The sequence below is a fragment of the Myotis yumanensis genome, unplaced genomic scaffold, assembly GCF_028538775.1.
Source record: "Myotis yumanensis isolate MYYU_CA2020_CCGP unplaced genomic scaffold, mMyoYum1.0.hap1 SCAF_9, whole genome shotgun sequence".
Lineage (NCBI taxonomy): Eukaryota > Metazoa > Chordata > Mammalia > Chiroptera > Vespertilionidae > Myotis > Myotis yumanensis.
The window spans coordinates 70385552-70401203 of NW_027223760.1; the positions used below are offsets into that span (position 1 = coordinate 70385552).

General features: G+C 38.2%; 1 protein-coding gene across 2 annotated transcripts in view; it reads right to left on the reverse strand.

Moving 5' to 3' along the window:
* Positions 1 to 15652, reverse strand: part of RELN (reelin) — a 423783-nt gene that overhangs the window by 233435 nt on the left and 174696 nt on the right. For both annotated transcript variants that reach the window (XM_070424598.1, XM_070424599.1), the window contains exons 5-6: positions 8155 to 8187; positions 5499 to 5577 (exon numbers count right to left, since the gene is read on the reverse strand). In XM_070424598.1, the coding sequence (XP_070280699.1) occupies positions 5499 to 5577; positions 8155 to 8187 (112 nt within the window). The remainder of the gene's footprint in view (positions 1 to 5498; positions 5578 to 8154; positions 8188 to 15652) is intronic.

Sequence of the window (15652 nt, forward strand, 5' to 3'; positions counted from 1 at the left end):
ACACAAAGATTCCTCCTTGATTTTGTAATTGCTAGGAGTATAAAGATACTTCTTAAGAAAACTTAAATAGTTTTCAAGAATTCATTCACGTTTTAGTTCCTTTAACTCTCTCTCTTTAAACTCCAAGTTATGAAACAGAAATGTCTATTTCATATTTTTTCTCATTGTTTTTCTTATTATTGAAAAATCTTATTGAGTAAATTTGTACACAGTGAAACACATAGATCTTAAGTTTTGACAAATGCACACATCTATGTAACCCATGCTCTCTCACGATATATAATATGTTCATTACCACAGAAAGCTCCTCATGGCCCTTTCCAGTAAATCCCCCATCCCTGAAATAACCACTGATTTAATTTCTGTCACTTTAAGTAAGTTTGCCTAATCTATAAATGAAACCACACAGTAAAAACTAGTTTGAGCCTGGCTTCTTGCATTTAACATAATATTTTAGAGGATCAGCCTTGTTGTTTCAATTATCAATAACTCATTCCTTTTTATTGCTCAGTAGTATTCTATTGTATGAGTGTATTACTGTTTATTCATTCTGTCATTGATGGATCCCTGAGATTTTCCCAGTTTTTGCTACCAGGTACATTTCCTTTTAATAAAAAAATTAGTTCTCTCTATTCTTATGCAATACTGGCAGTGTTAATATCAGATTAAAATAATTTAATTTGTCCTAGCTGGTTTGGCTCAGTGGATAGAGTGTCGATCTGCAGACTGAAAGGTCCCAGGTTCGATTCCATTCGGGGCACATGCCCGGATTGTGGGCTCAATCTCCAGTAGGGTGCATGCAGGAGGCAGCTGATCAATGATTCTCTCTCATCATTGATGGTTCTCTCTCTCTATCCCTCCCCGTTATTCTCTGAAATCAATAAAAATATATTTAAAAAAACACACAAGCCACAGGCCCCTGGCTGTGCCTATTATTTAAAAAACAATTAATTAATTGATTGATTGATTGATTGATTAAATAATTTAATTCATAAAAAAGAACTATGCAAGTGTGGTTGGTGAAAGTAGCAGATGCTTAAGTGAAATGTTAATGAGATAAAGCATATTTGCAAGTCTTTACATAGCTTCTAAAGTTAGTTACATGAGGTTTTTCTTCCCACTTTTTTTGGGGGGGGGGTGTTAGAGCGTTGTCTATATATGAATAAATACTGATCCTCTCCATCATCAGTAGTGCAATTGTATTGAACATACCTGATAATGGGGCGCTGTCAGCAGTGCTGATAAACTGTGTGGCTCCATCCATACTCTCTCTCACTCCCTTGGGTTCAGTGACACATTTGAAATGATGAAGTTACTGTTGTAACTTCAGAGGTACTAGTATACCTGAGTGTGGACCAGTATCTGGGCAAAGTTAAGGTGAAAAAGCTTCACTCTCATCAAACCTGAGCCACCACTATATTCCCATGAAGGGCTTTTGTTGTTCTCTTTACTTGTAACTCTACTTCTCAGCTCTCATTTCAACAAAGCAATCAGAACCCACTGGGAGAGTGGGAAGGTAAAGGGCCACTTCCTTATCAGGGCCCAGAGAGACTTGTGGGCAAACAGCAGAAGCATTCTATGCTCTGCATTTCAGGGAGGCAGAAGGACCAAAGCTTCTTGATAGCACATCAGAGCACAGCATCACAAAGAGGCCCACAGTCCAGGTCCAGGAGCAGCAGAACAATTCCATGCCCTTAAGCAGGGCTCAAAACAGAGCCACTGGCCAGAAGGAGTGGACAGGAGAGGGATGAAGGCTATCTGCGTGGACCAGTCACCACAGACTAGATGAGCTGGGGAGGACTCCGTGAGTATCTGCAGGAACAGATGACTAGAGAACCTCTGGCTTTTGCACTAATAAGTCATCTGAAACTTAGATACAACATCAGGTAAATGGGAGCGGGCAAGCCAAAGTTGACTGAAATTAAGTTTCCATCACTGGGGGACAATAAAAAGAAATTAGGTTGGGTTATGAAAGAATAAAGACCATTTCATTTCTCTGATACCCAAGTTTGTGATCAGAATTCATAACTGCTATGCCTGTGTGAGCACAAACAACTTCGGGAGGACTGGCAGAAACTTAACAGTGTTGCCTTCGGGGGGAGGGGACATAGGTCTAGTGTGGGAGCAAGACTTACTTGCATTATTTTCTTAATATTCTTCAACTTTTCACGAAGTACACATATTACTTTTTAGATCAAATCTAATATTTAAACTAAGGAGATAGACAGTACTTTCAATATTGAGCTGGTGTAACAAACTTTCTTGGTTCTATTCCAACTGCTGTCACACACTTGGAATAGTTACCTGGCTGTTATGTTCATTCATAATAATAATAGTATCATTTTGTTCTCCTTATCTTTATGTACAGTCATTTGTACATGAGATAAGAAACTTGCATGTTAAGAATTACATGAAATAGAGAGAAAGAAAGTTCATTTCATTAGATAACGTTGAGGGAAGCAAATACGTTATGCGTGATTAACTTTTAAACTGATCTACCTCTCCATCACTGTATAGACATGACAAGTTTCTTAATTTCTCTTTTTGCTTGTCCTTAAAAGTTGCAAATTAAACAATGTATAGGATGCTTTTTGAACCATATGGAAGAAACATGCTCATAAAAGTAGCACATGTTTCTCTTGTGGAAAATTACTTGGTGATGCATTTAGTCCTGGGACGCTGGCCAAAGGCAGCACACCGGGCACTTCGTTTCTGCCTGCGTGGCAGTGGCACAGGGATGGTGCTGGCAGCAAGGACTCTCCTTCCACGCTGCCACAAAGTTACCCAGTGGCTTCTAATTTCGTGGGCTGAAGAGAATAAGAGGCAATATCATAAGGAACAAAACTCACATGCCAATATGTGTACAAGAAAACAGATTTCAGGAGCGTGAAGTTAGAAAGCAAAGCTGGCTTTGTTCCTACTTTATTGAAAATATTTCCTGAGATATCTGATTTTACTGGGTTCTGGTCTCTGGCTTTAGGGAGTTTATGTCTATTTTTAAGGGGTTTCAGGCATCCAATACCTCTTTTTCCCTTTTCTATGATTCTGCCATACTAAATTTTCATTATACTCCAAATACCATATAATACAGATATATTTAATTTGATGTCTATTTTTCATCCAAATGCAACAAAGGGAAGACTTGGAGACTCATTTAAGTAATCTGGTTGAAGATAATGTAAATAATAATGATTTTTGTTCATACCTAGGCCTAAAGGAGATAAGGAGACCAATGTGCAAATACACCACAGGAGGAAGAAAGAAGGGAAGAGGGAGAGGAAGAGAAGGGAGGGGAAAGAGAAAGGGAAGGGGGGAGGGGGGTGGGAGGAAGGAAGGAGAGAGAGAATGAGGGAGGGAGCTAACTAGCATTGAGCACCTATAGTGCACGAGGCATGGTGCCAGACCTCTTCAGACTTACCAGTCTTTAAAACAGCGCTCTAAGCACAGTATTAGTCTTACTTTTACTGACCAGACAATGGAGCTCAGAGAGGTGAGCAAGGCTTTTGCTTTTCTCAAGGTACCCAGCTGGCAAGTGCCTAGTTCAAGAGTCAAACCAGACTGGCCTGACCTCAGAAACCCTGACACCTTTTGTTCAACAAAGTCATTTCTCAAATGATGATAGATTCATAGTTTGGGTTCTTGCTTTGTTTTGTAGTTTGTTTGTCTATCTGAAACAGGCTAGATGAAAGAGCTGGTGGGCAATAAGGGATAAAGTGAATTTACTCTGAAGCATATTTGAAAGAAGACAGAAGTATGTGGCTTTTTAGAGTTAATAAAAGGTTTTTTTAAAACGCAGGGAAAACCATACCTTAAATAAAAGGGACACAAAATCCATAACTCTGGTCAGGAAATCATAGATCAGTCATGAAAATGGGTGAAGCAAAATCAATCACGTTTCATTGATTTTAAAAACAACAGAATTTGAACTACATAAAAGTCACATTTTGTATTTGTCAGGAAAACTCACTGAAGAAAATGAATTAGCTTGACAGAAATGAACTTGCCTTGAAAGAAACAAATCATCCGATAACATCTACATTAATGGAATATGAAAAAGCCAAGTGTCAGGAGAAGTAGAGAATTCTTCCTGGGTAAAAGCTGTGCTTAGAAAGTTTTTGGTGTTCGGTGTTTTTGTTTTCTTTTGGGTTGTTTTTTTTTTTTGTCTTTTATTAATAAAGAGTTTCCATTTATTTTAAGAAATTTAATTTAGGTTATGTTCATATGAAGGTGAAATTTTGTTGATAAATTATTTCTTTAAATTGCATATAAATTATGAGACTTTATGGCTGTCTAGTCTGATTCTGTTTATATATTTATACTAAATAGATTTATACTTCCTTCTAGAAAAGACATAAAAAGTTCCTCTTCCCAGTGTTTAAGCAGCAACACTCTCTATACGTCATCTGCTACTCTCAGGTCAAGGGCCACTTCTTCCAAGAAATGTTTTTATTGTTTCCTTTACTAAACTATAAATTACCTGACAGAAAAAAACCATATCTGCCTTTAATTCACTGAATAAAGAAAATAATGATTGCTTAATATTTGTTGAACAGAATCAGAAATGGATATCATATGGTAACATTTGAGGATAAAATGGTTATTCTCTTCCTAGTCTTGAGTATTGCTTGGATTTTGGTTGCAGCGTGAAAGTTTACATTAGATTTTCTATTTTATCTTGAACTCGTAATTGTGTATACAAAAACACTGAGTATCACAGAAAATCCACATTCAGATATTCTCTTAAATTGTGCAGACTGATTGTAGCTCTGGGTGGACAGGACTGTTTATCCAAAGTCAGCAAAGATACAATTGCCAACAAATTGATGCATCCATGTCTGTATTCAACAAGTTTTTATTTTAAAAATAAATTTAATGTTTTCCATCACCATTTATCTCCCCTATACCCTCTTCCACCTCCATTCCCATCTCCCATCTCCCATCCCCCATTCCCCGCCCCCCCCCACCCCCCCCCCCCACCCCGCAATCACTACATTGTTGTCTGTGCCCATGTCAATGAATTTTTAACAAATGAGTTTTGGTTCATTATATCTTTGCCCTCAAAATACTCATGAAATTGTACCTAATTAGCCTTTGAAGAAGTGATTGGAGTATAATAATGAGTTGACCCAGTGGCTTAGAAGTTATTTGGAAGTGTGATTCAGATCACCTGTCATTTCAGATAAACCATTTCCGTTCTTTTGCTTGGAATAAATGCAATAATTAGACACATTAAAACTGAATTTTTTCTATGTCTACAACTGAAAACAAAACCTCTAGCCACACCGATGGCTTTGAGGGATACCTATATTCAATTCTCAAGTCAAGTATAGACAGTATGCAGTCTACATTAAGCCCAGGTCCCCAGTTAAATGATTCTTACTGATACCTTAGCACTAAAGAAAAATTTAATTTTATGAAACTGCTCCAAGAGAACATCAGCATTATTTCTTTTTTGCATTAAAAAAAAACCCCAAGTGAGGCGTATTCCTGTAACTTACCATATATTTGGATTCAATTCCAGTTGGTGGTAGGAATCAAAGTCATCTCGTAGGATAATACTGTCGCTATGTATTTCAGCTAAAAGAAAAAAAGTATTTAGAAAATATTATACTAAACAATAGATTTGGCTACACAAAAGGCTCAATGTGCTGCATTTATGAGAAATAATAGTTTGACCTTAAGAATGAATTTTAAATGAGCAGTTGATTATATTTGCTTTGCTAAGGACAAAGGGCAAAGGCTGTGCTGTTTAGACATCTAGGAATCTGGAAACTAGAGCCCCCAACCAATAGGGAGAGGTCACACAAGACTTGCCTCTCATAGCTCCACACGCCCAAAGAGATTCCGTTTCCAACTCACTTTAAAGTGTAGAAAGAAACAGGACACTCTACTTGTTGTCAGCTAGCATTGCTGGTATTTACTAACCCATTTCCTCTTCTCTTTCCTATAACCCTCTTGCTTTCTCTCATTTCCTATATTCACTCATTTTTTTATTTAATGTGTTTCGAGTTAACTTCTTTCCCCCTCAGAGCTGCATAGGAGAAATAAGCTACACTAATAAGTAAAAGTCCCCAATAAAGTCATGTTAGAAGTCAGAAGGAATGCCAGGGAACCATCCTAGTTTTCAATATATTATCACTACACTTGAGATTATACTAAACACCCATTTTAATATAATCTAGAAGAACTTTGGGCATGCTAATAGCAAAGAATGTTTTCATAGCTATAGAGTATGTGATATTTGCACTGAATAGAGGGTGAGTGAGTAAAAACAATTTCATGGGCAGCTACAATGTCAGTCAGCTCATTTTCAAGGCTGTATGAGAAATGACAATTATTTCTACTCAAGTTGAAAAAAATGAATTTTGGGCTTAAAAACTCTCCCATTGATTTCCATGGTTTGCTTGGGAAGTTTGTTTCAACTAATATAAATTCCCTGAGCCTGTACAGTTTTGTTCGAACTAAGTTTACATATGCTTTTTGGAAAAAATTAAAATCATATGATCTAACGAACAAAAAATAACCCCCCCCCATTTTTCCCCCCCCAAACATGACATTTACCTTTTTTCTTTTGCTCACTAAGCTCACTGCATAATTAAATTCAGCTCCAAATATTAGGAAACATACTTCTAAATTCTCTTTGGTGATAGCACCACCTATAGCCATCCTCACCCTCTTTATAGCAGGTATGCCAGCAGGTAAGCACATAACAAAGGCTGGGAAACCAGTGAATCAGCATGTATTGTGAGGAATGCCTTTTTAGACTCAAAGCCTTGGGCACTATAACAGGGAGAATAGGGATTTACACTGGAGAGAACACTGTGATGTATTCTGTGCATGGGAGTGACTTAATGATTCCTCTGAACAATTAGACACAGTGCCTGAAGTGCCTATAGGATACAGCTCTCTCAAATACCCAGCGTGGGGGAGACTAGAGACTCAGCTGGGCCACTGTGAGTCACCAGCCTACCTCTGCGGCCAGAAGGCATGCTTCTAAGTGCTTATGTTTGTCTGCCAAAGAAGAGATGCCCCAAGCTGTAGCATCACATAAAAGCATAGCTTCTCAAGGCAGATCTTCCAAAGAGAAAAATAAATTAATTGGGCTTACAGGTTGAAAGGAAAAGCCCAAGGGACAAATCACTGACTCATCTGCAAGTCCCGCAGTGAGAGACACCTGAAAAGGCTGGGGCCAGCCAGGATGACTTCTTTCCATTCTTATTAAATAGCGTAGTGTAGGACATTGCTTTCAAAACAGGTCTTCACTAAAAAAGAATGAGAAATTTAGCTCTTAAAGTTCTTTTGTTTCATAGAGAACGTTTACAAAGGCATGAGTAAGCCTCAATGGTTCTTTATGTAGTTATTGATTTCCAACACTGTTATGTCGTTGACTAGATGCTTTACAAATATGAATTCAGTCCATCCTCATAACAACTCTAGGAGGTAGGTACTATTATTACTTCCATTTTACAAATGTGGAAACTGAGGCACAGGGAGATTAAGTAACTTGCTTGATGTCACATGGATAGGAAGTGGTGAAGGAAAGACCAGGCAGCTTGGTTCCAACATCTGTACTCTTAATGACTCCACAACCCTGCCCCAAGAACTGTGGCCCAATCAGTGCCTGGCACTGTGAAAAGATCATGAGCAAAATGAGGGGTGACAAACATAATAGGGTGCCATTAAACAAAGCACATAGTTATTGAAACAGTCTCATTTCAGTTTCTGAAGAAAGGACCAAATCAGTTCTCTTTTCACAAGGCAGTACTAATTTGAGCAGAAATCTCAAATCTGAAGTGAGATGAATTCCTCCATATTCATAGCTCCTTACCCATCACTTCTATGGTCTGTTTATGGTGGATGGGAGCACTAGGGAAATTTCAGCGGTAGAATGTTCTGTCGAATGGTCACACTCAACAGGATCCTAAGGATGAATGGACTAACAGGTTTGGACGTCCTTCCATTAGCCCTCAGCGGGATAGTATGATCATCCTAGGTGAGTTCCTGTGTTCAAGCATAATCTGGACCTGACTCTGATTTTAGTAAACGATCAGCAAATCAGAAAGTGCAGAGCACTTCATCTGCTCACAAGGCCAGAGGACTAGGGCAAGTAGATCTAGGACTAAGGTTAGTGACACTGGGGCCTTAAACACTTACCTAGGTGTAGCTGCATTGTGGCCTCTGTTGGAGCTGAACCAAGAGAGAAAAGGGGAAAGATGATTGATTAGCAACCAAAGCAAAATCCAGTATTAAACAATCACAAATGCAATTACAAAACTTAGGTCATATAAAAATAAAATGGCTAGAAGCTTTTTAAAAAGGATTTTTTAAATGCCAATAAATATCCTAAAATAAGACATCCAACTCACTATTTAGTTATATTTAAAAGTAATACATTACCTTTAAAGCAAAGAATAGAACCCATTACACATAAGGCACATTTATTATTCAAGTTTAGTCAGGTATCCTTTGAAACACTCAATAATATAAATGTGATGTGATAGTTCATGAATATGCCGAAAACCTTTTGAGCAGGCATTATGTGCCAGGGGCTCTTCCGGGTGTTTGGGGAATAGAGGGGAAAGTAGCACCATCCTTGGCCTCTAAGGATGGGAGGCAGCTACAACAGAGTGTAAGTGGTATGGCAGAGCATTCACAGGGTGCGGGGAAGAGATGGGGGAAAGGGCAGGGATACTAATTCCAGGATGACAGGAGAAGAGGGCTGTTACAAGAGGTTTTCCAGAGAAGATGACTTCTGTGATGACTTGAATGACTAGTAGGAGTAAGACGGGGATAGGGAGAGGAGAGGTGCTTTTTCTACAGTAACAGTGGAATGGCACAGAAAAGTAAGAGAAAATGGCCTTCTGGGAGAACCACAAATTCAGCATGACTGGATGAAGGTGTAAGAGGAGGGAACAGAAGAGGTGAAGTTGAGAAGATTGAGAGGACAAGACCATGAAACTGAATTTGGATTTTACCACGAAAGCATGATGATCTGAACATTTATAGCAAAGGAGTGGATGTTAAAAAATGCATTTTTAAGAAGGAACACTCTGACAGGAGTTTGAAAATAAGGAACACTGCCCAATTAATACTTTGGTTATATTTTTTTTTCTCAAAATACTTTAAAATCTATGCAGAAATACTATCAATTCACTATCTAAAAATTAGAACTCATGACATAGATATTTTTAAAGCTTTTACATCAGTTGAAGAATTTCAGCTGATATGAAAATATTTATTTCTGTTATGATGGTCAGTGCTTCAGTGACGTTAGATGAAAAATCCAGACATAACAGCATTTTAAAACTAGAAACTGATGTTTGTCATATTGCTTCACACCAACATATTATACACATTGAAAATTCCTGTGCTCTCATTTTTGAAACAGACTCTATGGAGAGTGCCATGAATACAGTTGTTAGTATACATCCATCACATATGTGCAAATGCTCTGAATCATCAACAGTTTATGGAAGTGTTCAAAAAAAGAAGAAGAAAAATGTAATGACCTTGTGTTTTGTGTCAATGCTTATATTGGTCAAGTCGTAGAAGAGTTTTACAAAGATTCACTAAAGGTTAGCTCTAATTTAGGGTCTTAGGGAAACAAAAAGAATAATTGCCAATTATCCAATAATCAATGACAAAAATATGGCATCATGATGTATGCTCCCTTAATATCATACTGCATATGAGTGAGTTAAATTTGAAACTTCAAGGAAAGCGAAAGCTTATTTGCAAAGTATTTAGAAAAGGGAATTCATGTTAAAACTGAAACCTCTAAAATACAAATAAATAATGGTTTCATACATTTTCCTAACATGAATCAATGTGCGGAAGATTTCCTAACAATAATCAATATGCAGCATTTTTTAAATTGTCTGCAAAATGCCAACAAAAATTTGAAGACTATCTTGTTGATACTGATAATTTTGTAGTTTCTTTTCAGATTTATGCAATATCCCTATGAATCCCATGTTAATAATACTTGGTTGACACAAGAGTAAATAAATTTACTTAGACAGATATAGTTTCGAAATTGATGTTTTTGTAACTAAGTGAAACCAGCTCTTCTAAAATAAAATGAATAAATTTTAAGCTGGAAAGTCACTGGAATAACTGTTTAGAAAAGAATCACAACTACATGACTTTATATTTTTGGTATGTATGCTAAGAATTGTGTACAAATTGAAATGTCTGTGTACTGATCCTCAAAACAAACAACAAAATCTCAATTATGAAAGAGAGAAAAAAACCTCCTGTGATGATTTTAATAGAAAACCAAATTTTAAAACCATTGCTTTTAATCATATAATCCATCCCTTATTTTACAGCATGCAGAACTGTTCTCTGTATTAAGTACTATATGTCTTTTTTCTGAAGAAGAAATAAATTCCTCAAAAGAAGAAAATATGTCCACACAAGACGCCAGGCTAAGATGGTACTAGATTCTCAATAAATACTGAATGAAATTGAAAGCTTCCTTCTTAGTGATCATATATTTTATGATAGTTTAGAAAATAAATGAAGATCCAAACCTTTGAAAAATGTCAAAATATACTCAGAATTTTATCAAATAGTCCTTTAATATAAGTAGTCTGAGTAGTTTAAACACCTAGTAAGTGTCCACCTGGATTTAATTAAACTAAAAAATTTTAAATAATATTTTAAATCACTAGTTAGGAAAATTTAATTCAATATTTTTTTTCTTTTTCTGCTAACCCTCACCCGAAGATATTTTTTCCATTGATTTTTAGAGAGAATGGAAGGGATTGAGGGGGGGGGCAGAGACAGAGAGAGAAAGAAACATCAATGTGAGAGACACATCGATTGGTTGTCTCCCACATGCGCTCCTATTAGGGATGGGGAACCTTCAACCAAGGTACTTGACCTTGACTAGGAATTGAACCTGAGACCCCTTTGTCTATAGGCCAAAGCTTTAACCACTAATTGAAACTGGTCAGCGCTCAATTCAATATTTTTAACAAAAATATCCACTGTCTGATATAACGAAACATTATTTCCTCAAAAAAGGGAACATTAGCACACATTAAATTTGTAAAAGGAAATATACAAATTTCCTTGAAAAATATTTACACATGCATGGTTCAAAATCTAGTCAAGTACTAGGCCTGGGACACTGACTTCAATCATCTTTCACCAAGTGGCTGTATCAATCTAGTTTTATGTAAAACAAAACTTTCTAAGCTTGTAGGAAGTTCATCTTTTTCACATTTATCAGGGTAATATATCACAGAATTAGAATGAATAGCCTGGAGAAATATAATATAGTTCAACATCATTTATTACATTCCCATTTGGATAGTCCCTGCTTTGCCTCATACTACTAACATGGACAAATTACCAAATTCCTGAATTATGTAAATTTGGAAGAAAGGTCTTTTCCTTTATTAAATATAAAATGTATACATCAGAGAGGTCCTAATTTGTCAACCTTCCAAGTAATACCCACTGGCATCCTCCAAGTATATCTTTTCGGCTTCTTTGCCATTGAACTAGTTCTGACTCATCTTTCTAGATTGCTTGAATGTTTTTATCTCAACTTTTGTTAGTCTGTTGCTGATTCTATGCCTCTTTAAGGAGTTGCCCCACCCCACCACCCACCTAGGTCCAACTTCCCAGCTCCTTTGAAAGTGAAATTGCATAAATCAACTCTAGCTAGTACTTAGAGTTGCCAAGTGGCCTATACTGAGAAGCTTGGTTCTGAGAATGAGAGAACAAAAATGTTCTTAAAGAACTAGGTTTTGGCTTTGAAGAAAATAGGATAGGCACACTTTTAAAAGAAATCTAAAAGACATTCTCACTTTCTTCTAGGTGTCTCTTCATTGTGATAAAAAACCAGGTCAGATGGCTGACCATGGTTATACAAGGGAGGATGTACTGTGGGTAGGGGCCCTGCCAGTTGTCCAAGGAGACTGAGTTGGAGAGAGGGAAAGAGAGAGCCTGGAGTGGTTCTCTATCCAGAGGGATCACTGTGGGAGAATCTTCATTAAATGGTCCTTACTTAGCTTCACTGATAAGAACCCATGAGACCATACATAAAGACTGGACAGAACTTTATGCTATGAGGAACTTACTTTTTACCCTAACACAGAACTGTTAACAAATTTGGATATTCCTAGATTTACAAAAATGAATAAATGTATAAGCTACACTATGGAAAAAATTCATCCTGAGACGAATACCAGGAGTTCGCTTTGGTTTATACAAATACCTGATTACTTAGTAAACCATTTATCTTACCATAAATGTTGAGGCAATTCAGCTTAACATGAAGTTCCTACCACTAAGCAGTAAACTCTTACAAGCAGTGGAATGGTTAGCAGCCATACTTTCTTTATAAAGAATGCCTTTCAGCATTTCATATAATACTGGTTTGGTGATGATGAACTCCTTTAGCTTTTTCTTATCTGTGAAGCTCTTTACCTGACCTTCAATTCTGAATGATAGCTTTGCTGGGTAGACTAATCTTGGTTGTAGGTTCTTGCTATTCATCACTTTGAATATTTCTTGCCACTCCCTTCTGGTCTGCATAGTTTATGTTGAGAAATCAGCTGACAATTGTATGGGTACTCCCTTGTAGGTAACTGACCTTTTTTCTCTTGCTGCTTTTAAGATTCTCTATTTGTCTTTTGCTCTTGGCATTTTAATTATGATGTGTCTTGGTGCGGTCCTCTTTGGATTCCTTTTTTTGGGGGTTCTCTGCGCTTCCTGGACTTGTAAGTCTATTTCTTTCACCAGGTAGGGGGAGTTTTCTGTAATTATTTCTCCAAATAGGTTTTCAATACCTTGCTCTCTCTCTTCTTCTGGCACCCCCATAATTCGGATGTTGGTACACTTGAAGTTGTCCCAGAGGCTCCTTACACTATCTTCATATTTTTGGATCCTTTTTTCTTTTTGCTTTTCCAGTTGGGTGTTTTTTACTTCTTCGTACTGCAAATCTTTGACTTGATTCTTGCGATCCTCTAGTCTGCTGTTGGATCTCTGTATAATATCCTTTCTTTCAGTCAGCGTATGCTTAATTTCTAGTTGGTCCTTTTTCATATCCTTGAGGGTCTCACTAGACTTATTGAGGGTCTTACTGAATATATCAGCGGTCTCACTAGACTTATTGAGGGTCTTACTAAATTTATCAGCGGTTTCTAGAAAATTCTTGAAAAACCTTAAAACAGTGGTTTTGAACTCTATATCCAGTAGTTTGCTTTCCTCCATTTCTGTCATTTGTGACCTGTTTCTTTGTCTCTGCATTTTGGCTGCTTTTCTGTGTTGATAGAGTGGCTTTCTGTGCTAGGTGTCCTATAGGGCCCAGTGGCTCAGCCTCCCCAATTACCTGAGATGGACACTCTTGGTGCACCCCTTTGAGGGCTGTGTGCACAGTCTTGTTGTAGTTAAGCCTTGATTGTAGTTGGTATCACTGGGAGGAATTGACCTCCAGGCCAATTAGCTGTGAGATTTAGCTGTGTCTATGTGGGAGAACTTCTGTGCTGGAGACACCCTTATGTGGTAAGACTTGCTTCAGTGGGGCTTTGGTGCTCACTGAGTCTGCCCCCTGAGTGTGTCCCTTATAGATCTGAGGATTTGTAATCTGGATGGTCCCACTCTGACCACTGGGTACACTGGCATTTGGATCTCTAAGGCTACCTAGCAGGAGGTACAGAGAGATCTGTAGATTCCTCTTCTTTGTTTGGGATTTGGAGGTGCCCAGATGAGGCCCAGCTGTGAAGCAATGCAATCTGCTGTGGGGCCTTGGGCCTTCTTTTGGATGATCTGGGTCTCTCTGACCCAGCTGCAATTTGTTAGGTAATTTCAGATTGCAAAGGGCCAGGGCATTCATATGCAAAAGCCTCTGCCACAGCTTGGGTGGGGCAGGGTCTCAGGGAATCAACAGGGCAGAGCAAACAGTTATGGCTGATCCTCAGTCTTGCCCTAAGAGGTCCGGGTCTCAGTGTCCCGAGGTAATCGCTGCAAGCACCTCTGAGAGAAAGCCGCCCTCGAGTTCTGCCCGCTGCCAGACAGTCCAGTTTTTCCCTGTATGAGTCTGGGTCCCCAGAGACTCACCTGGAACTGGAGTCAGGGCCGTCGGGAGCTTGTGTCTCTCTCCTGTTTGAAAAAGACAACCACATCCTCAGTTGCCAGCCCTTTCTGCGTGCGCCTCCATATCTCTGCACTTTCCTTCCGCACCTCCTCTGAGCCTCAGTGTGCTTTTCTCTTTCCTTCTAGTTGTAGAATTTCCACTCAGCCAGCCTTACTGTGGTTCTGGATGATGTCTGTTTTGTCTTTTAGTTGTATTTTTGAAGTGGTTGTGCGAGGCAGCAATTTCAGGTGTTTACCTATGCCGCCATCTTGGTTTCTCTGAATCACTGTTTTTATAAGATACTTCAAAATTTGTTTTAAAAATATATATCCCTTGTAGAGCTTCCTTTTTATTCAGCTCTGCTATTCTTGCAATTACTAAACTCCCTGAGCTATCATAAGAAAAAGACTGGAACTGCTTTGACTGAATACAAGAAACCCATACTAATGCAGATTTAATAAAGACAAGTATGCCAGGAGTAGTGAAGGTAAATGATTATTATGTGAAACAATTGTAAGGAGATACAATTCACACGAAGACAAGCAATTCACATCACAAGATTAAGTAGGCCTAACATGAAAACAAGTAGATTCAGTAGCAACATTTTCTCTTTATTTAAATTTATTTTTATTGATTTCAGAGAGGATGGGAGAGGGAAAGAGAGAGAGAGAAACATCCATGATGAGAGAGCATCATGGATCGGCTGCCTTCTGCACGCCCTCCACTGGGGATCGAGCCCGCAACCCAGGCATGTGCCCTGACCGGGAATTGAACCGTGACCTCTTGGTTCCTAGGTCGATGCTCAACCACAGAGCCATGCCGACTGAACATCAGTAGCAACATTTTCTAAGAAAAATGTGCTTCTTAGTCTTTTTAAATAAGGATAGTATCTACTTGTTTAAAATAACAGTAGAAAAAGAATGTGCTGACATTTGAGCAAATGGAAAAAAGCACTTAGCCCATACATGTTAACACACTTGTGTGTTGGTCCTGGCTCTAGAGTCACAAGAATTGCAGATCCCTTTCTAAGGGATATCTTTATTTGGGGGGGAGGCAGGGAATTTGAGATATTTTTTAATAGCTCATTATTTTCCAATCGGTGTGAGTTAATCTGACCACCATTATATGAAAACTAGAGGCCCGATGCACAAAATTCTTGCAAGGGGCTTGGCCCTCACAGCAGCGGTGGCTTGCCTCAGCCCTTGCAGCCCCAGCTTCGTCCAGAAGGTTGTCCAGAAGGACAACTGGAAGGTTGTTTGGCTATCTGGTCTGAGTAGCATATTACGCTTTTATTATTATAGATAACTACTTAACAATCCCTTTCCAAACTTTTAAACCCAACAAATGTTAAATATCTATCATTGTTTGGCATCAGAGTTACCCAGTGAAGATTACCTTTCATTCACTAACTACATTTTCTCTATCATCTAAAGCAAGCATGTCAAACTCAAAGGCTAACATGGGCCAAATAAATAAGGTTTAAGTTTATGTGGGCCACAAAAAACAAAAGCTTGAATTTTCATAGAAATGTAGGTTTATTTTGATAGAGACATGCTGAAT